We start from the raw sequence: 20,194 nt of genomic DNA, 5'->3' as shown, positions 1-20,194 counted from the left end.
GGTTAACTTTCTGGCCGGCAGGTGGGAGGAGGAAGGGCCTGTAAGCATTAGGGTCTCTCTACAGCAGCGCTGCTTTCCAAAAAACAAAGGCGAGACTTGAAATTGCTCCCACCTGCTGGTGTGTTCCCCGAACGCCTGCAAGGCCCGGGTCTGATGCCAAGAGCCAGTCTCAGGTGTGGGCCGAGGAACCCAGCTGCCTGAGCCGTCCTCAGCCTCCCGGGGCCGCCGGGCAGGAGGCTGGAGCCAGGCCCTCCCAGGTGGGCGCGGCGGCCTGACTGGTGTCTTCACCAGCAGGTAACACCACCACTCTAGATGTTTTAATTATTTTCATGTATCCACTCGTTTACAAGTGAAATCTTTAAAAACAAACAGAGCCCTTCAAAATCCAAGGATTCAGTGGTCCGCTTTTGATCAGTAAATAGCTCACTGGAGACACTTAAAAGTATGTCGCTTTAATAGTTCCCACTCAAAGGTGAGGTGCTGCTTGGGACTTGGAGTGCCTGGTTCCAGTCCTGCTCCGTCTGGCCCCGCTTCCTGCTGGGGCGCCCTCTGAGAGGCAGCAGGTGCCGGCTTAGGTACTGGGGAGACCTGGGTGGAGTTCTGGGTTGCAGGCTTAGCCTGGCTCAGCCCTGGTTATGGCAGGCATCTGGGGAGTGAACCAGCCGATGGAGGACCTCGCTGCCTTTCAAGTAAAATGAGCACCTAACCCGTGTGTAGGAAGTTCTCGCAGCTAGTCAAGAGAGGATGTGAGCAAGACGCGCACTAATGAGAACGGTTCGTGGGGCGGGGACCGGGCGATGTCCGGGGCTTTGTGCGTCCAGTGCGGTGCCAGGGTCCCGCCGGCGGGGTGGGGCGGACGGGGCACGCGAGAGCTGTAGGGGAGGAGACCACCCAAGGCCGGAGGAGCGGGACCTGCGCTGCTCCTGCTCGTGGGCTCCTCCCACCCGGCCCCCTGCCACTCTGCGGGCCCTGAACCACCTGCGGGCCCAGAGAATTGGCCGGGGAGGCAGGTGATCAGGCTTCGGTCACCGGCAACCGTCGCTGATCCAGCGCCCCGCGCGGCAGGTGCGCGGGCGGGGGCGGGGCGGCCGCCGGGGGCGGGGGCGAGCCCTTTAAGGCCAGTGCAGCGGCGGAAGCGTGCGGGCGGCACGTGGCTGCGCCGGCGCCCTCGGTCCAGCTGCGCGACCATGGACGTGGGCGCCGACGAGTTCGAGCAGAACCTGCCCCTGCTCCAGGAGCTGGTCCTGGGCGCCGACTTCGTGGGTAAGCGGCCGGGTCCCGAGCCTTGTCGCCGGGGCCTGCGCCTGGGTGAGGCCGGGGCGGGGAGGCGGCGGAGGCCGGACGGAGCTCCGGACCCGGGCTGCTTCGCGGACCCTCCCGGCGAGGGACGTTAAGCAGCGCGCCCGAGGCCTCTGCGCGCACCTTGTCGGCCGGCGCTTCCGTGTGGCCCGGGTACAGCCAGGTGGTTTGCTCCGTTTTCGCTTACTGGACTCGCCTGGCGTCCTGAGCCCCGGGCGCCGGCCACCTGTGGACTGTCGACTCTCTCGTCTGCCCGGCAGGTCTGGACATCGAGTTCACCGGCCTTCGGTCCAGCCTGTCTGAACCCCATCAGATAAGGTACAGCAGCCGCTGCTTTGGGGGCCAGTCGGAGGCGGCTCACCTGCTCGGTCGGCTCCTTGCTGGCATTTGCGCGGTGCTGGGGCGGGGGCCTGGCCGTAGTCCACTGGGTGCTGGCGGTGCCCCCCCGCCCCCCCCCCCCCGGCCTGTGGAGTGAGACCCCCGTTCGTTCGCAGCCTCTTTGATCTGCCGTCCGAGTGGTACCTGAAGACCCGGCGCAGTGTGCAGCAGTTCACAATCTGTCAGATTGGTGAGTTCCGCCCTCGGTGTCTGTGTTTCCTCCTGGTGGACACCAGCTCCGTGTGTCCTCCCGGAGCTGGGTGTCGCTCTAGTGTGCTTGCTCTGCTTTTGGCCTTGCCTGTGGGGTCAGCGTTGACCTCGGAGTGAGCAAAGCGTTAGCGGTGTTTTCTGTCTGAATAAGCTCACCCCGAGGGACAGTCTGGTACCTGTTCCACGTTTGAAATTTAAGAAACGAGCCGTTTGTTAAAGCCTTACGCGTACAAGGTCTTAACTGTGTTTTGTCTGCGTCTTGGTTTCCTTCCTGCTCCCCCCACGTGGGGTTTGGTGAGAACTTTCTAGATCAGCACACCCAGGTCTGACCATTGCAAGGTGTTCCAGGTGATGGGCGTGCCCTCTGACCTGCTCTCCTGTCGGTCCGTGCTTTGACGGTACAGTGTGATGTGCAGTACAGTGTGATGTGTGCGGCCAGAGACCGTGGCGAGCTGCACCAACACGGAATGTGCCCGTCGGTGCCCTCGCCATCACTGGGTATCTGATAATGCCTTAAGCTTGGCCTGCTTGGTAGAGGAAAAAATAATTATTCTGATTTTGTGGGTTTTTTCTCCCCCTAATTTTTAATTTGAGAGGCAGAGTTACAGACACAGAGGGGAGAGATGGAGAGAAAGGTCTTCCAGCCGCTGGTTCACTCCCCAAATGGCTGCAACAGCCAGAGCTGAGCTGATCTGAAGCCAGGAGTCAGGAGCTTCTTCTGGGTCTCCCACACGGGTGCAGGGGCCCAAACACTTGGGCCATCTTCTGCTTTCGCAGGCCACAGCAGAGAGCTGGATTGGAAGTGGAGCAGCCAAGACTCCAACCAGTGCCCATATGGGATGCCGTTATGCCACAGTGCTGGCGCCAATTTCTTTTTTTTTTTTCTTTTCTAAAGATTTATTTATTTATTTGAAAGCCACAGTTCACACAGAGGAGAGGCAGAGTGAGAGAAATGTCTTCCATCTGATGGTTCACTCCCCGACTGGCCACAGTGGCCGGAGCTGTGCTGATCCAGAGCCAGGAGCCTCTTTGGGTCTCCCATGTGCGTGCAGGGGCCCGAGGACTTGGGCCATCTTCTGTTATCCCAGGCCACAGCAGAGAGCTGGATCAGAAGTGGAGCAGCTGGGTCTCGAACCAGCGCCCATATGGGATGCCGGCGCTTCAGGCCAGGGCGTTAACCCACTGCACCACAGCGCCAGCCCCGCCAATTTCATGTTTAATGCAAGAGTCAACAAAGACTTTCTGTAAAAGACTAAATAGTAAATGTTAAGTTTTGCAGGCAATGTGGTTTCTGTTACAACTACTTAATCCTGAAAACCACTGATAGTTAATATATTAACAAGAGCTTGATTCTTTCAGTAAAATTATAAAAGAACAAGCCATGGATTTTTTCTGAAAATTTTTTAAAGATTATTTGAAAGAGTTAGAAGGGGAGGTAGAGAGGTCTTTCATCCCCTGGTTCACTCCCAGTTGGCCACATTGGCTGGAGCTGAGCCGATCCGAAGCCAGGAGCTTCTTCCAGATCTCCCGCCTGGGTGCAGGGGCCCATAGACTTGGGACATCTGCTGTTTCCCAGGCCATAGCATGAGAGCTGGATTGGAAGTGGAGCAGCTGGGACGCAAACTGGCAGCCATATGGGATGCCAGCAGTGCAGGCAGCGGCTTTACCCACTGCGCCACAGCGCCGGCCCCTGGATCAGGTTTTATTGATCCTGCTTTTACTATAAATGGTGCTGAGTGGCTGTGTGTGTGTGTGTGTGTGTGTGTTCTCTATCCTTGTTCTTTGCTGCTCTTCTATTGTAGTTCTTTTCCTAAATAAGACCACTTTGAGAAGTACGGAAAACAGTAGCGTGTCTTTTTTTCTTTTGCAAGATTGTTCATCCATCTGCTGGTTCACTCTCCAGATGCCCACAGCAGCCTGGGCTGGGCCAGGCTGAAGCCAGGAGCCAGGAGCTCCATCCGGGTCTCCCGCGGGAAGCAGGGACCCAACCACAAGGGCCGTCGCCCGCTGCCTCTAGGGCGCACACTCGCAGGAGGCGGAAATTGGGAGCAGAGCTGACTTGAGCCCGGTGCCAGGGTTTCGGGTGCGGCTGCCCAAGCCGTGTCTTCTCTGCTGTGCCAACACAGCCATCCTGGCTGCGGCTCTGTGTCGTTTCTGTTCTTTGAAATGTCTTCTTTGTATCTTTAAGCCATGTAGACACTGGAAAGCAGTAAACTTCATAAATCTTCTAGTTCATGGATTTGGTGTTTTCCCTGGTTATTTTTTAAAGGGTATTATTTTTTAAAAGATTTACTTGGAAGGGGGAGATCTTCCATCTGCTGGTTCATTCCCCAAATGGCCACCACAGCCAGGGCTGGGCCTGGCCAAAGCCAGGTGCCTGAACTCTATCTGGGTCTCCCATGTGGGTGCAGGGGCCCCAGGACTTGGGCCATCTTCTGCTGCCCCTCTAGGCCGTAGCAGAGAGCCGGATGGGAAGTGAAGCAGCCGGGACTCGAACTGGTGCCCATATGGGATGCCGGCACTGCAGGCAGTGGCTTTACCCGCTGTGCCACAATGCCTGCCCCAGGTATTTGTTTATTAAATGTTTGTTGCTCCATTTTTCAAATAGATGAAAATAAAGAAGTTTTTCCATCTCCTCTGTCACTCAAGTGCCCACAAAAGCCAGCCATCCGTGCCTCAAACAGGTAGCAGGCCGCAAGTACGTGGGCCCTGACCTGCCACTCCCCCAGGGTGTCCGTTAGGAAGCTGATGGGAGGCAGAGTGTGTGGGACTCAAACCCAGGCACTTGGCTCTGGGATGTGGGTGTCCCAAGCAATGGCTTAACCTGCTGGGCCCCGGCAGCAGCCCCTGGGTAGTTTTAGAACTGGAAATGCTGGGGCCGGCGCTGTGGCGTAGCGGGTAAGGCCCTGGCCTGCAGTGCAGCATCCCATATGGACGCCGGTTCCAGTCCCGGCTGCTCCACTTCCGATTCGGCTCTCTGCTGTGGCCTAGGAAAGCAGTAGAAGATGGCCCAAGTGCTTGGGCCCCTGCTCCCATGTGGGAGACCTGGAAGAAGCTCCTGGCTTCAGATCGGCACAGCTCTTGCCATTGCAGCCAATTGGGGAGTGGATCATCAGATGGAAGATCTCTCTCTCTCTCTCTGCCTCTCCTCTCTCTGTGTAACTCTTTCAAATTTTAAAAACTGAAAATGGTATTGCAGCGTTCACTTCCGTGTTTGAAGAACCATCCAGTAACATTTGCCCGATTTGGGGGCTATTTCCAATTTGCTAGTTCTGCCTTGGGACTGTCTGCCTTCTGTTTCTCCTTAGAGACGCTCTGCTGTGCCACCGCCCACGTGGCGTCTGGCCGCGGAGCCCGGTGGTGAGGCTGGGTCTCGCCAGCTCCTGGCAGGTAGCTCTCGTTTGGTATTCATGGCGTCTGTCGTTCTTCTAGGGCTGTCCGTGTTCTCCACGATCGAAGGGGAGTCGAACAAGTACGTACGAAGAGCGAGCCTGGGCGGCACACGTGGCTCCCGCCCTGCCTGTCCACGGCCGTCCCTTCGGCCCTGGACACCCCCGTGCCCTCCTGCTTCTGGCCTCTGTAGATTCCAGCTCCACCCCTGCCCTGAGCCTCCGCGCTGTGCGTTGTAGTAGGGGCGGTGTTCACACTGCCCAGTGGGTCCCAGGCACGCAAGGTCAAGTGAGGGCGGCCGCCGGCCAGTCCAGGACAGCCCACCTGCACACAGTTGGAGGCGCTGAATGTCCGCTCTGTGCAGCAGCCCGGCTGAGCTTGCGGGGCGGACCCCAGGGCAAGATCCCAGCCTTTTGTCCTTGGCCCCTGGGCCAGGCCGAGGTCCCTGAAGCGCAGCCGACGTCGCGTCTGAACGGAAAGCGCCCGCTGTGCGAGGCCGGCTGCGAGTGGCCGGGACCTTGTCTCCTAACGGGTCTCCTCTCCTGCAGGTACGTAGCCCATTCGTGCAACTTCTTTCTCTTTCCTACAACATTTGGGATTTTGGACTCGGAATTCTCTTTCCAGGCCTCCAGTGTTCAGTTTTTGAATCAGTATGGCTTCAACTATAACAAGGTGGGGCCTTGTGGGGGGAGCTCCTGGCCTCGCCGCCTCTTCCCTGCCCCCATCTGCCTGAGCCGGGAGAGCCAGATGCTGCCGCCACGGGCCGTGGCCTCTGACTTGTCTCCTTGTTCCGTCCCCGCCTCCAGTTTCTCAAAAAGGGAATCCCGTACATGAATGAAGAACAGGAGAAGAAAATCAAGCAGAACATCCTGGCTGGAGACTGGCGGGTGCGCAGGTAGAGCCCTCCCGCTCGCGCCCTGGGGCTTCTTGGCGGAGGGGGGTGCGCGGCCTGCAGGCGGGCCCTGACCTGGTTCCGCCCGCGCCCGCTGTTCCCCGGCCGTGGCCATGGCCCTGGCCGTGGCCCTGGTGCGTCTCCTGCGGCCGGTGTTGAAAGTGAGAAATGCGCCACTTGCTTTGGTACTGCGAGCGGGAGGGGAAGATGGCTGTGTTGCACTTGCCGGGAGACGCGCCCCCAAGGGCTTTTCAAGGGTAACTCACGGGCAGCCCTTGGCCGTGCCTGCCGTGCTGGGCACTGGTGTTGGACAGGAGCTGGGCGTGGTTATGTCGCCCCTGTGTGCCCAGCACTGCTGTGTCTGAGGCTTGGCTGTGCCCCCTACGGGTGGACCCCTGCCTGTTTCCCTCGGGCCCCTCGTTGGTCCTTGTTCTGGAACCTAAGACTGCTTGATCAAGGGCTGGGGTGGGTTGACCTGACTGGGGCCGGGGTCCCCTTGGTGTTGGCAAAGGCCTGTGGGTTCTGGGATAGTCACATAGGCTGCTTGGGCTTTTGGCCCCTTGCCCCTGTCGGCAAGAGGAGTACGTTAGACGCTCGTCACAGGTCTGGGTCGTCGCGTTGTGTTGCACAGGCGTGGTTCACTTTTGTATTCTCAGTGCTGGTTTTTGGACAAATTGTATGGGAAGAACAACTAGGATTTTCAGCATGTGATCTCCCAGGGCTGGGAGAAGGGGCTCTGTATTCCAGATCGCACGTTTCTATGTGAGGACACCTCAAAATTTGGGGGGGAAATGTCTTGTTTCGGTGGAAACATCTTTCAGTTCATGTGTCATTTTCTTGTGTTTCCATAAGCGTTTTGAAGACCTCTCATGTGCATGAATTTCAGATGTCTTCATGTCGAAATAAACACGCATGTTCCTTCCAGAGGGCCCTGCTCGGGCAGTGTTGTGGTGTTTCTAACACTGGCGAGGGACTTGCCTGGTCCTTGTGTTGCCCTGGTTCACCCCAGGATGTGTTTGGTCACCTCTGAAGGGTGGCTGGCGGAGACGGTCCCGAGAGCACCAGTGCTTGGAACTGGCTGCGTCCAGTGCCTTGGCCCCCCTTGCGGCGCCCAGGGAGGCAGACGGAGGCCGAGCGGCTGTGGCCTGCTGGTGCGTGAAGCCCCACAGGAGCCGTGGCCTTCACGAGGCCGCCACGTGCAGACACACCCCTCTCGGGTTAGCCAGGCAGGCGGCGTCTTGGGGTCCTGGTCCGCTGTGCTCCAGCGTCTCCCTCTCATGTGCCCGTTTTCAGCTCCCTGGATAAAGACCAGATCAAGGTGGTGATCGACGAGGTGACGCGGTGGCTGGACCCGGCCGAGGAAGGCGACTCGATAACGCTGCCTGGGATTGCTGGTAGGCGAGAGGCCGCCGGGCCAGGTCCCAGGAGAAGGGGGAACCCCCGCCCCGGCCCCCGCCTCCTGTGGGTCTCACTCCCAAATGCCTCCCGGCTGAGCCTGCGCTTGGACGGTGCGCAGTCCTTGTGCTCCATCCTGAATTCCGAGCGGACGGCTCTGCAGGCCCAGGGAGTCGGGCTCCGTTCCTCCCCGTCCTTCTCATGGCTTTCCCGAGAGCTCCGTGTCCTGTTCTTAACGACAGTTGCTCCTCTGGGTTTCTCCCGCACGGTGCAGCGTGGAGCCCTAGCTCGGCAGCTCTCGGAGCCTGGTCTGGGGCCCCCGGGGTCTCTGAGACCCTGGCCATCCTTGCCCAAGGGTCTGCGGGGCTCACAGCCACTTTCAGGGTACCCCGCAGCTGTCGCTTGCCGTTGTCATGTCATTTCCCGCCCTGGGGCTGCAGCGGTGGTGGGAGAGCAGCCGGCGCGTGGCACACGTGGCAGGAGCCTCGCACTGTGCAGGTAGACGCCGTGCTGTTCGCAGGGGCTCTGGCTGAGAACAAGCGCTGTCCCCGAACCCTCTGGATGATGATGGACACGTGCTGTTCTCGCCGTAACCTTGGTTGCTCACCTTCTGAGCGTCGCTGTGTCTGCTACCCGTCGCCACGCGCATTAGAGCTCGGTGGTTGTGCCGAGGGACAACACGCGGGCATCCGAGACGAGAGCCGAGTTAGCTGCTTTTTTTCTTTTTTATGGAATATCCTTTACTGGAAAGCACTGACCATGGTTATTTAGGTGTGTTTTGACAGGCAGAGTTAGAGACCGAGAGAAAGGTCTTCCTTCTGTTGGTTCACCCCCCAAATGGCCTCAACGGCCAGTGCTGCGCCGATCCAAAGCCAGGAGCCAGGTGCTTCTTCCTGGTCTCCCATGAGGGTGCAGGGGTACAAGCACTTGGGCCATCCTCCACTGCCCTCCCAGGCCACAGCAGAGAGCGGGACTGGAAGAGGAACAACCGGGACAGAATCCGGTGCCCCGACCGGGACTAGAACCCAGGGTGCCGGCACCGCAGGTGGAGGATTAGCCTAGTGAGCCGCGGCGCCAGCCTGGTGTTTTTCGTTTGTGAAAATGATCACATAAAGAGTTGTTTCAAGGAAAAAAACTTACAGTGCTTGCTAATGGTGAAATTCAAGTTTTCCATCAAAAACTGAAATTTTGAAGAATTTGCATCTGTCCCCACGAGCCGGACAGGTTCCCAACACGAGACCTTTCTGGTGAGATCAGTGGCTGTATTTATACTGGCTTTTATTGGTATTGTATAGTGATACAAGGGCAAGTCAGTTTGTGCAAAATTGAATTAACAGGAATTTCACGAGGAGCCGGTGTTGTGCGGTGGGTTAAGCCACCTGCGATGCCAGCTTCCCCGTGAGCACCGGTTCCTGTCCCGGCTGCCCCCCTGCAAACCAGCTCCCTGCTGACGGGCTGTCCTCTGCTTTTCCCAGGCCGAGTGCGTGGAGCCCTGTACCCACATGGGAGACACCTAGACAGTTCCTGGCTCCTGGCTTTGGGTTGGCCCACAGCTGCTGGTTGGTGGCCATCTGAGGAGTGAACCAGCAGATAGGAGCTCTGTATCTTTTTCTTTGTAACTCTGTCTTTCAAGTAAGTTTAAGACCTTTTTTTTTTTTTTTTAAAGATTTATTTATTCACTTGAAGGAGTTACACAGAGAAGGAGAGGCAGAGAGAGAGTCTTCCATCAGCTGGTTCACTCTCCAAATGGCCGCAACAGCCTGAGCTGTATCAGTCCGGACCCAGGAGCCTCTTCCGGGTCTCCCACACGGGTGCAGGGGCCCAATCTTCTGCGCTCCCAGGCCACAGCAGAGAGCTGGATTGGAAATGGAGCAGCAGAGTCTCGAACCGGCACCCATATGGGATGTTGGCACTGGAGGCGGCGGCTTTACCTGCCATGCCACAGCACTGACCCCCATAAACATCATTTTTGTTCATGTATAATGAGGTTTTTGTTACTTTGAGAATAATTTGTTTCTTTTAACACGGCTGACACCAATAGCTGTAACCCATAGGAACAACTTTTCGGCAGCCCTGTGATCAGAGCGTTGGCGTGTGCTCCCCAGAGCGCACGGCCGTGCGCCCCGACCAGCTGCCGGTCCACTCTGCGTGCCCTGGCTCGTCTCCCTCTCGGCTTCTGCTGGGAGTGTGGCCATTTCCAGGTGTGCTCGTGTCTCCCTGCCGTAGGGTTCCAGGCCTTCGAAGTCCAGCTGGTGCTGAGGCAGGCCCTCCCCAACATCTGGACAGCGCAGAGAGAGCAGGGGGTGCGTGCTTGCCCGGTCCCGCGTCTGTCTCCTTCGGCCGAGTCTGGCCTCGGGAAGTGGCTCTCATGTGCTCTGGGGGTGGGGAGCTGCGTCTGGGGCTCACTGGTGGGAACCCCGGGTTGAGGGAGTGCGTCGCGGCCTCGTGGCAGGTGGTCGTGAAGAAGGTGAGCAGGCAGCATCGCTGGTACCTGGAGCACACGTCCTGTGACCGGGCGAGCTGCTGGAAGGAGAAGATTCTGCTCTCGGCCAGGGGTTTCTCCGTCTTCTTCCAGATGCTGGTGAGAGCCCAGAAGGTAGGCGAGGCCCCGGATCTTTCCCAATTCCTGCCGTAGATACCGAGGGATCCTTCGAACGAAGACGGCTTCCTCCCGAGAAGTGAGCCGCCCTCGTTGTTGGCTGGCTTCCTGGCGGTGGGCTTGCTTTCGCCAGCCCATGCCGGGAGAAGCTGCAAAGGGCTAGGCTTGCCGAACGCTGCCGCTCCCTGGCCTTGCAGAGGAAGCCGGGGGCCTCCACGCTTCAGCTTCCAGCGCTTCCAACTCATGCACCCTCCCCCCTTTTTCTTTTTTTTGGCCCTGAAGCAGTTGAGCGCTGCCTTTCTTGGTCAGAATGAGGGTCGGTTGCACTTGCCAGGTGCCCAGAACTGCAGCAGTTTCTAAGGCTGTATCCTTTGTAAAAAAAAAAAAAAAACAAACCCTGCTTCACCCCGGGTGTCTGGCTCTGCTTCTAAAATTCTGTTTCTCTCCCCTGGCGATTGGCTCCAAGTAGCCCTTGGTGGGGCATAACATGATGATGGACCTGCTGCACCTGCACGAGAAGTTCTTCAGGCCCCTCCCAGGTAGGGGCGCACCTGCCACCGCACCCTCCCGTCCCGCTGTGCTGCCCGGCAAGCGCGCTGGGCCGGAGTCGGACCACCGAGGAAGCCCCTGTAACGCCAGTTCTTCCCTGCGCCCAGCAGTGGAGGGCACCCAGCGGGGCGATTGGAAACCCCTGGGCCGCAGGACTCACAGCGGCGACAGTGGCTGGATGTGAGGGCGGGATCCCCAGCGGCGGGGGCTCGGGCCGTCTGCTGGTCTTGTCCCCTGCTCATCCGCTTTGACAGTCGGTGCTGGCAGCCAAGCTGGGTTAGAGAACGGCCCCTTCCCGGCTCTCCCCGCAAGCGGACTCCCCGCGACTGTCCGCGTCTCTCCCTGCAGAAAGCTACGATCAGTTTAAGCAGAATATCCACAGCCTGTTTCCTGTTCTCATCGACACCAAGAATGTGACGAAGGACATCTGGAAGGTAACGGCCGCATCGTCTGTCCCGGCGGCCCCAGGCTTGCTTACGTCGTGTTGGAAATCGGTCCCTGACCCCTTTTGTATTTTTACTTAATTTAAGAGACGTAGCTCTTTGAAAGGCAGAGTGATAGAGGGGGAGAGATCCCCCATGTGCCGGCTCACTCCCCACGTGGCCACAGCAGCCAGGGCTGGGGCAGGCCGAAGCCAGGAGCCCAGCGCTCCATCCGGCTCTCCGGTGTGGGTGGCAGGAAGCTTTTCTGTCTTAAAGCCCCTTCGGTTTCCTGTTGTGTTGGCACGTCCGGGTCGGCGTGTTCGCTTCTGTGTGGTGGTTTCCCTTCCCTCTAGGTGCCCGCGTTTTGATTGACGGGTACATAGTTTTTGTGCTTGCTTAAGTGGGACCGTGGGATGGCTCCTGTTGGGGCCTGTACAATTCATAGCGCACACACCTTGTACACACCCGCAGCCTGCTGCGGGAGCACCAGGGTAGGGGCCCCACGTGGCGTGTGCTGAGCCCAGGGGGCCTGGGTTCACCCTGACACCCTCGCTCCTCGACAAGTCTCAGCCTGGTTTGGAAGCTGTCCGGTGACCATTATGAAGTTGGGGTTATGCGCTGCCTGTGGGGAGCAGGGGACCCAGTTGCTTAAAAATTGAACAGGGAGGGGAGTCGGCTTGAGCCTTGAAAGCCTTGGGGCGACCACTCGAGGAGCAGTCACAGAAACGGGGTCGGGTTCCTTGGTCCGCTGCACACAGATGCTGTCGTCCATCTCGTGCGTTTCTAGCTGTAACAAGCTCTTGGCCCTGAGGGTCCTGGCCTTGTCCCGAGGCCCTCAGAATGCCTGGCGCTCTGCCCACTCGCCCCTGGCCTTGGCCTGGTGCCCTGCATGGCTGGCTGTAGAATCCCGTAAGCACGTCTCTCGATAGCGGGGGTGGCGTGCACTTCGTGGGCAGTGGTTTGTGGCCTGTGTTGGAGCTGTCCTAGGATACCCACGGCTCCCGGGAGCCCTGCCGTGGAACGAGCAGTGAAGACAGGTGTACATGGGAGGGGGAGGAGGCGGCATTCCCAAGGCCACGTGAGTGTCCACTCGGCGACACCCGGAGCAGGTAACCGAAGTGCACGTCTTCCTCGCCCTGATCTGTCGTCTGTAATTGCAGGAACTGAATTTCCCGAGGGTCTCAAATCTTTCCGAAGTGTACGAGGTCTTGAACAGGTGAGGAGGGTGCCTGGTGACATGGTCTGCAGCCTCAGCCCTCGGGTTCTTCTAGAAGGTTCTTCGCCCGTGGGCCCACCCCCCACAACCTGGTGCTTTCTAGTCTTGGGTGCACGTGGCCCTTTCGACCCCCGATTCTTAGAAGGAAGTGAGACCAGAGGCGGAAACCTCACCACCACTGCCCAGGTGCCCCAGCGCTCTGGTAGTCACCGGGGCCTTTCTGGAGGTTCTCACATGCGTGAGGCCAGGCAGGAAGGGCCCAGCTCCCCGCACTCCCCTGCTCCCCGCCCCGGCCCTGGGGGAGCCAGCATGGCCACTCCTGGCTTTTCCCGGGGCGTCAGCATTGGCTGCCCTGCCTTGAGCAGCCCGTTTCCAGCACTGTCCTGGCGACCTCTGGCTCCTCTTCTCTGTGTCGTCCCCTCGGTGGTCTTGGAGGGTCGCCCTGCACACACCTGTCTGGTCTTGGTGGGCGGGAAGATGCAGGTGAGGCACTGGGGATAGATGTGGCCCTGGGTGTCGCTCACCATGAGCGTGGCCTTGAGACCCGGGGCTGCCTTTCTTTTTTTTTAAGATTTATTTATTTGAAAGGCAGAGTTACAGAGAGGCAGAGAGAGAGGGAGAGAGGTCTTTTATCTGCTGTTTCACTTCCCAAATGGCCGCAACAGCCAGGGCTGGGCTGATCAGAAGCCAGGAGCTTCCTCTTCTCCCACGTGGGTGCAGGAGCCCAAGCACTCGGGCCGTCTTCTGCTTTCCCAGGTGCATTAGAGGGAGCTGGATTGGAAGTGGAGCAGCTGGGACTTGAACCAGTGCCTGTGTGGGATGCAGGCAGCTTGACCCACTGTACCACAAAACCAGCCCCTGATTTTTTTACTTATTTGAAAGAGCAACAGGTGTAATCAGACCAAGAGAACTCCTCCGTCCACTCCGCAGACATCCACAACCAGCTGAGGGCTGGGCCAGACTGAAGCTAGAAGCCAGGAACTCGGTCTGGGTGTCCCGTGTGAGTGGCAGGTACCCAGCAACCTGAGCCATCAAGTGCTGGGTGCGCATCCCCAGGAAGCCGCGTTGTAAGCGGAGCAGGGACGCGAACCAGGCACTTGAATACGGGGTGTGGGCATCCCAGGTGGACCTCACCTGCTGGGCCGATGCCTGTGCCAGCTTCCTGGGTTGAAATACCAGCTGTGCCACTCCCTAGTCTTCTAAGAAACCTCGGGAATTCTCAGCCTCTCGGTGCCTCACTTCTACCATCTGAAATGAAAAGTAACAAACAGCATGGAACCCACGAGGTTGTCGGGCGGATCCGTCGAGTCCGCCCCCGGGAGCACTCGGCACCTGCGCTTGGTCCGCGTTGTTGGAGTCTCGGCTGCCCTGGGTGTGGCTGGCCCTGTTCCTGATGCTCACTTTAGGGCATGGGCCCAGGGGCCACGCCCATCTTACAGGTGGGGAAACCGAGGTTCAGGGCAGCTAAGCACAGATTACTGTTGGAAAACAAATCGGGTGAGCATCTCCTCAGTGACTGGGCCGTCGCCATTCACCCCACCCCACCCCCACGCCCCCCAGAGCCGAGACCCAGCCGTGGTCCTGAGGTGGAGTCGCCGCCGCCGTCTCGGGTTGGCCGGGTCCTGTTGCTGTTATTCCGTGATGCGCTCGGGGTCTCTGGCGCGCGCTGCAGGCCTTTCCTGCCAACTTCCCCTGTGGCCACCAGAGTGACCGGGTCCTTCTGGTCACTCCCACGTGTTGTGCGGGCCGCTCCCCTCTGGGCTGCGCCCGTCACGGGGCTCGGCCACTTTCCACTGGCCCTGCTCTCCACTGGCCCTGCTCTCCACTGGCCCTGCTCTCCACTGGCCCGTCTTGCTTCCCCGTGGGCTGCGTTGGTGCCCAGGCTGAGTCTCTTGTGTCCTTGGGGAAGCCTGTCTGGCGGCTTTGGCCCCGGGGGTGTGGGGGACACGCGTGATCACCTGTGGTCGTCACGCGCCGGAGGGCAGGGACGGCGTCGCGTGCACCCTGGTGCCGGGCTCTGGCCGCTGCCCTGAGAAACACCAGGGTAACGTAGCCGGAGCCTCCTGCACCTGTCTCTCGTCTGCTGCCAGGCTCCGAGCCCTGGTGCGTGCGTGCGGGGACCGAGGGCGGACTGAGGGGACTACTGTTAACGAGTTACTCTCCATCCCGTTTTCCTTCTCTAACAGTAACTTGAATCCCACCAAGAATTCCGGACCAGAGATCATTCACGCGAACAAGTGTGAAAAATACGGTGTGTGCCCGGAGGCCGCGCTCAGCCGGAGGCGGGCGGAGCTCGGTCTGGGCCCTTCCTTGCCGCTGGGCCCCTTGGTGGTGCCGGAGGCTGCCAGGCCTGGGCTCCCTTCTTGCGAACCCCACCGTGGGAGCGGATGGCCCGGCCCCTCCCTCATGGCGGAGCTCCGGTCTTGCCTTCTGTGCCCCGGCTGGGGGTGGATCGCGGGTGGGGGGAGGGCCCACGCGGTGGGCTGTTGGATGCTGAAGTGGCAGGGGGAGGAGGGTCTGCCTTCCACACGCGGGTGCTAACGGGGCCCCGGGTTCCCTCCTGCCCCGGGTTCCCTCCTGCTTCGGAAACACGCTCCAGTGGACACCAAGTGCCCCCACGAGGCCGCATACGACGCCTTCCTCTGTGGGTCAGGTAGGAGCCTCGCTCTTCTCTGGGGACAAACCCACCCATTTGGGTGCGACCTCGACCTCGAGGCCCTGAGGCCTGTTGAGTTTCTGGCTTCTTTCTTTTTTTTTCTCCAGTTCTTTTGAAAGTGGCGCACCTGCTCCTGCAGAGGGCGCACAGGTGAGTGGTCTGTGGCAGTGGGCGGGGTTTAGGGAGCCCCGGCCCTCTGCGGCCCCACCTCTGCCTGGGAGGGTACCGCTCCCTGTGCCCCTGGGTTGGTCCCAGGGCAGCGAGCAGGTTGGGAGACCCAGGCGCTGGGTCCTCACCGCAGCACTTCCCAGCTGGGTGCTGGCTTCATCCGTGTTGTCCCAGCCACGCTCGTCCCAGTGAGCTCGACAGGTTGGGATTCGCGGGGTCGGGCTGGGCGGAAGGATGGGGACTTGGAACAGAGCGCCCTGAGCAGGGGTTCAGGACCCCCCAGGTTGGCATCTAGAATGCATTTCTTCCTTGTTGCCTGCCGCCCCCGGCACGGGGGCACTGAGTGCACAGGTGACGTGTGTGTGTGTGTGTGTGTCCTGGAGCACCATCCTGGGGGTGGGCGTCGGTCACGTGGGACTTGGCAGGTTGGGCAGGCGTGGTCTTGGGGACCAGCCTGGAGGTGCTCCGACCTGGAGTCCGGTGATGGGTGCCACCTGTGTGCGTCCGGTGTAGTGAGAATTGCACGTGTGCGTGCTCTGTGACACCTCGCTGTGTCGTCTAAGAAATCCGCCCACTGGCCTCCATCGTGCCTGCGTTGGGCGGTGCGGCAGCTCAGTGCCAGGGCCTCCGGCTCCATGTGCAGTTTCTCTTCATCACGGGCGCCCTGTCCCCCAGCTGTGCTGGCTCGGGGCCTGCATTCCTTTTGAGTGGTCCCAGGACTGAGGTGGGGCTGGTGGAACAAGGCCATGTGGAATCCAGGAGGTGGCGCCGAGCCGCCCTGGGCTCCCCCCGGCCCTGAGTCTGTCGCTGTGGCTGCTGGCAGAGGGTCATGGGCAGGCAGTGGCTGTCACAGGCAACCTCTGTTCTTGCCGGGGCCATGGGGGAGGCCACCCACACGGTTCCTGGGGCTCCGGGTGGGGGGCTGTCGGGGGCGCGTGCTCCCTGTGCTGTCACAGATGCGGGGCTGTGCCTCCAACGTGGGAGGAACCTCGTGGGCCTGACTGCTCTGGACTTTCTCGTCCGTGTAGCAACAGCCCTGCTACCGAGCCCTCGTTCCCTCAGTACCTCGACATGCTGGCCCCCTACGTGAACCAAGTGAATCTCATCCGCGCTGGGGTCCCCAAAGTTGTAAGTGACTGCGCTTTGCTCCGTTCCTCCCCGGGAGGCGCTCTGGGCCATGGGCGGGGTCCTAGTGGCAGCCCGGGGAAGGGCTGAGGGTGCGCACACTCACTTCCTCCTGTTTCTGCTGCGATCATTGCAGACTTCTTCCTTGTCTGCGCTCTCCCAGCCCCTAACAGAGCCCTTCAAGGCCTCCTTTGTTTGCCTTCGAAATCTTTTAAAAAGTGAAGTGTCAGATCTTCTACCTGCTGGTTCACTCCCCCAATGGCTGCAGCAGCTGGGGGCAGGCCAAAGCCAGGAGCTGCAGCTGGGTTTCCCGCACGGGTGGCAGGCACCCCAGTACCCCACGGGTGGCAGGCACCCCACACTCATCACCAGCAGGAAGCTGGATTGGAAATAGAGTAGCCGGGACTGGAACTGGCGCCCCAACGTGGGATGCTGCCATCCCAAGCAGCTGCCTCGCCTGCTGTGCCTGCTGCCCACCCCCAGGTTTCTTCTGGAATTCTTGGACGGGACAAGAGGTCCGTGAGAACTGTGGAAAGCTGTTTCTCTCTTCCCGTTCCTAGAACTTCTCTGGCCCGGACTACCCCAGTTTCCGGCCCCCCGTGCTCATCCTCAGCGTTGCGCGGTGGCCCGGGGTCAGCGAGCAGCAGGTCTATCGTGAGTTCCAGAACCTCTGCAAGTTCGACGTCCGGCGACTCACGCGAAGCCAGTTCTTGCTCCTGACCAATAAGTTTAAGGAGTAGGTGCCTGGGCCCCAAGTCTGCGCTCCGCCCCCCGCGGCCGGGCCGGGCCCCCGCTGTGCCAGCTGATGTCCCCCCCCCCCTCTCGGCAGCGCCCGGAACGTCCTCAAGGAATACAGGGGCCACCCGAGCCTGCAGGTCTCCCTCTACCGCTACTGGAGGCACGCCCCCGACGTCAAGTGCCTGCTGCAGTGAGTGAGCGGGCTGCAGGCTGGCCGCCGGGTGGCCTGGGGCACGGGTGACTGGGAGGGGAGGGCCACCTGCTCGGCCACACCCCCCAGGGCCTACCCACCACCTGCTCTGCTGCTGGCCACTGCCGTGGGCCCTGGGTTTGGTGAGCGATGCAAACAGAACGCGGGCTGTCTCAGTACTCGCGTGCTTGTGGGAGGTGACGCACGGGACAAGCGGGTGAACTCCGCCGTGCTCTGGGAGACAGGTGTCCGTTAAAAGGGGAGGGGGCTGGGGGTCACACCTCAAAGGAGGCCGGGGGGAGACCCAAGTGCCGTGAGGAAGGGAGCAGAGCAGGGAGTGACCCGGCGGTGGCGTCCAGGCAGCAGGGGGCCCTGTGTGTGGAGGGGACAGGAGAGGAGCCGGCCCCACCCTGGCTGCGGGGTGGGGGAGGGAGCAGCGGGCTTCACTCGGGAGAAGTTGGTCACCGCTGGGGTCTCGGCAGAGGAGGCCTCCGTCGGACTCGGGTTTTCAAAGCCCCGCTCTGCCGTGGGCAGAGATGGACGGTGGAGGAGGCGGGTGGGTCAGCCTGGCCGTGGTGTGGCCGTGACAGGGTCCAGTGTCGTGGCTGTGGCGGTGGGGTGGGAGGAAGGGCCGGTGACATGCAGGAAGGAATAAGTGGGCATCGCAGGTCTAGGGGCTGAGCAGCTAGGACGGAGCTGCCATTTGGGAGGAGCTGAGAATGTCCCTGGAGACGGCCTTGCCCCTGGAGGGTGGGGGGTGTCCGCCCCCCCCCCCCCAAGCCCCTGGTTAGAACTGCCAGCACACCAGGGTCGGCCCCGGGGACAATAGGCAGAAGGAAGAACATTGGGCGGACTGAGTCTGGAGGAGGGACCGGCCTGTTCGGGCAGCCCTCGCACCTGCCCAGCTCACAGGCCGATGTTGGCCTTGTCTTGCAGGGTCTGTGGCATCGTCACCACCTGGGCCCTGCTGGCATTCTTCCTGGGAAGACCCAGCCCCTGAGGGCCGCCTGTGGCCACCGTCCCGTCTCCGAGCCCCTCGGGCAGGCCCTCCTGCGCTCCGTTTGCGGCTGGGCCTGTGTGGTCCTCCCTGGAGATCCCGTTACTTTTTTGAATGTGGAATTCTGTGACTACTATCAATGATAAAGAAATCCTTGGATGCAGTTCCTGTCTCTGTGGCTAAAGCTTTCCTTCTCCATGAGTGGGGAGAAACCGCCACCTCCGGGGTTAAGCTGGTGCCCAGGTAGCGGAGGTGGGAGCTGTAGTAACGAGGGGACCGAAGCCTGCACTGCTCCGTGGCCCCAGGGCTGGGGCGATGTGGCCTGGAAAAGGGCCCGAGTGCGGTCAGACTCTGAAGCCTGGCAGAGTTGGTGTCACGAACGCGGGCGACACCTTGATGAGTATCACAAACAAGGCGTCAATCTCACTTTAGAAACAAACGCCCAGGCCAGCGTTGTGGCACGGCAGGTCAAGCCACCACTTGCCGGGCTGGCATCCCGCTTCGCTGTGCTGGTTCGAGTCCCATCTCCTCCACTTCTGATCCAGCTCCCCAGTAAGAGGAAGGTGGCCCAAGCGCTTGAGCCCCTGCCACCCCCACGGGAGACCCTGGGTGCAGTTCCGTGTGCGTGGCTTCGCCTGGCCCTGGTCTGGCTGTTGCAGCCATTTGGGGAGTAAATCAACGTTGGGAGGGGCCTGGTGTTGTGGCGTAGCAGGTTAAGCTTCTGCCTGCCATGCTGGCATCCCAGATGGGCACCAATTCAAGTCCCGGCTGCTCCACTTCTGATCCGCCTCCCTGCTAATGCACCTGGGAGAGCAGCGAAAGACGGCCCAAGTACAGGTACGAGCCCCCACCACACGTGGGGGAGACCTGGATGAAACTCCCGGCTCTTGGTTTCAGCCTGGGGAGTGAGTAGCAGATGGAAGATCTTGATCTCTCCTCCTCTGACTGTCAAAAAAAAAAAAAAATTGAAAGGCAGAGTTAGAGAAAGGTCTTCCTTTTCCGTTGGTTCACCCCCAAAATGGCTGCTCACGCTGGCCCAAAGCCAGGAGCCAGGTGCTTCTCCTGGTCTCCCATGGGGTGCAGGGCCCAAGCACTTGGGCCATCCTCCACTGCACTCCCGGGCCACCGCAGAGAGCTGGCCTGGAAGAGGAGCAACTGGGACAGAATCCGGCGCCCCGACCGGGACTAGAACCCGGTGTGCCAGCACCGCAGGCGGAGGATTAGCCTAGTGAGCCACGGTGCCGGCCATGCCTTTTCAAATCTTTTAAAAAATACTTGGCATCTGGAAGATTTTCTCATGCTTTACCTTTCAAATCTTTAAAGTTAACTTGTCAGACCTTAAAGCGAACGCCAGCCTGTGCCTGGAGCCTCGGGGTGCCGTGGGGTGATCTGGTTCCCCGTGGTGTGTCCCACACTTGGCAGCTCCCTGTAGCTGTTCTTGGAGCTGCTGGTTCTAAGGCAGCTGGGTGCTTGGCTCAGCCTTGAACCTCACCTGGGGGTTCTGCAGAGAACACATGTGGTGGCGACAGCTGTGCAGGTGGAGAGAGAGGGGAGGAGCTGTTTTCCTGGAAGTCTGTGACAGCCCCCTTGCCCAGGGTCCAGTGGGCCAGGCCGTGCTCTTGGGTGGTGGTGGGGGGCGGCTTTGCCCGTCTGCTCAAACCCTCCGGGGTTTCAGTGGCTGTGACTCCAAGCTGGGAACTCGCCCCTCTGTTGGTGAACTTGGGGCCTGGCTGTGTTAGGTGGGCCCTTGCCTGCTGGCTGCTGAGCGAGTGTGTCGCCTGGCGCTGCCGGCTGGAGCCCTCTGCGGTGGTCCTGTGCTGTGCCTGCCGCCCCCTGCAGGGGAGGCTGGAGGCGGAGGGAGCTGCTGTACCCTCGGAGGTGACCACGAGCTGGGTTTTGTGGACGTCGCCCGCCTTGCTGTCGGCAACCTGGGCGAGCACCCAGAGATGACCGGTGGTCTGCGGGGGGGC

General features: G+C 60.4%; 1 protein-coding gene across 1 annotated transcript; it reads left to right on the top strand.

The window, feature by feature from the left end:
• Positions 1-1,106: 1,106 nt before the first annotated feature.
• PNLDC1 (PARN like ribonuclease domain containing exonuclease 1) lies at positions 1,107-18,388 on the top strand. The gene is made up of 19 exons (XM_002714964.6): positions 1,107-1,263; positions 1,560-1,617; positions 1,794-1,867; positions 5,320-5,359; positions 5,826-5,949; positions 6,084-6,172; positions 7,463-7,563; positions 9,791-9,867; positions 10,017-10,160; positions 10,633-10,702; positions 11,061-11,146; positions 12,295-12,350; positions 14,537-14,601; positions 14,950-15,003; positions 15,114-15,156; positions 16,203-16,302; positions 16,860-17,035; positions 17,129-17,227; positions 18,164-18,388. Exons 1-19 carry the CDS (start codon positions 1,188-1,190, stop codon positions 18,225-18,227), a joined length of 1,596 nt encoding a protein of 531 aa, XP_002715010.1. The 5' UTR covers positions 1,107-1,187; the 3' UTR covers positions 18,228-18,388.
• Positions 18,389-20,194: the final 1,806 nt, after the last annotated feature.

The sequence above is a fragment of the Oryctolagus cuniculus genome, chromosome 5 (genome assembly GCF_051225735.1).
Source record: "Oryctolagus cuniculus isolate XC-2025 breed Fujian yellow rabbit chromosome 5, ASM5122573v1, whole genome shotgun sequence".
NCBI lineage: Eukaryota > Metazoa > Chordata > Mammalia > Lagomorpha > Leporidae > Oryctolagus > Oryctolagus cuniculus.
This window is presented reverse-complemented; position numbering and strand designations above follow the sequence as displayed.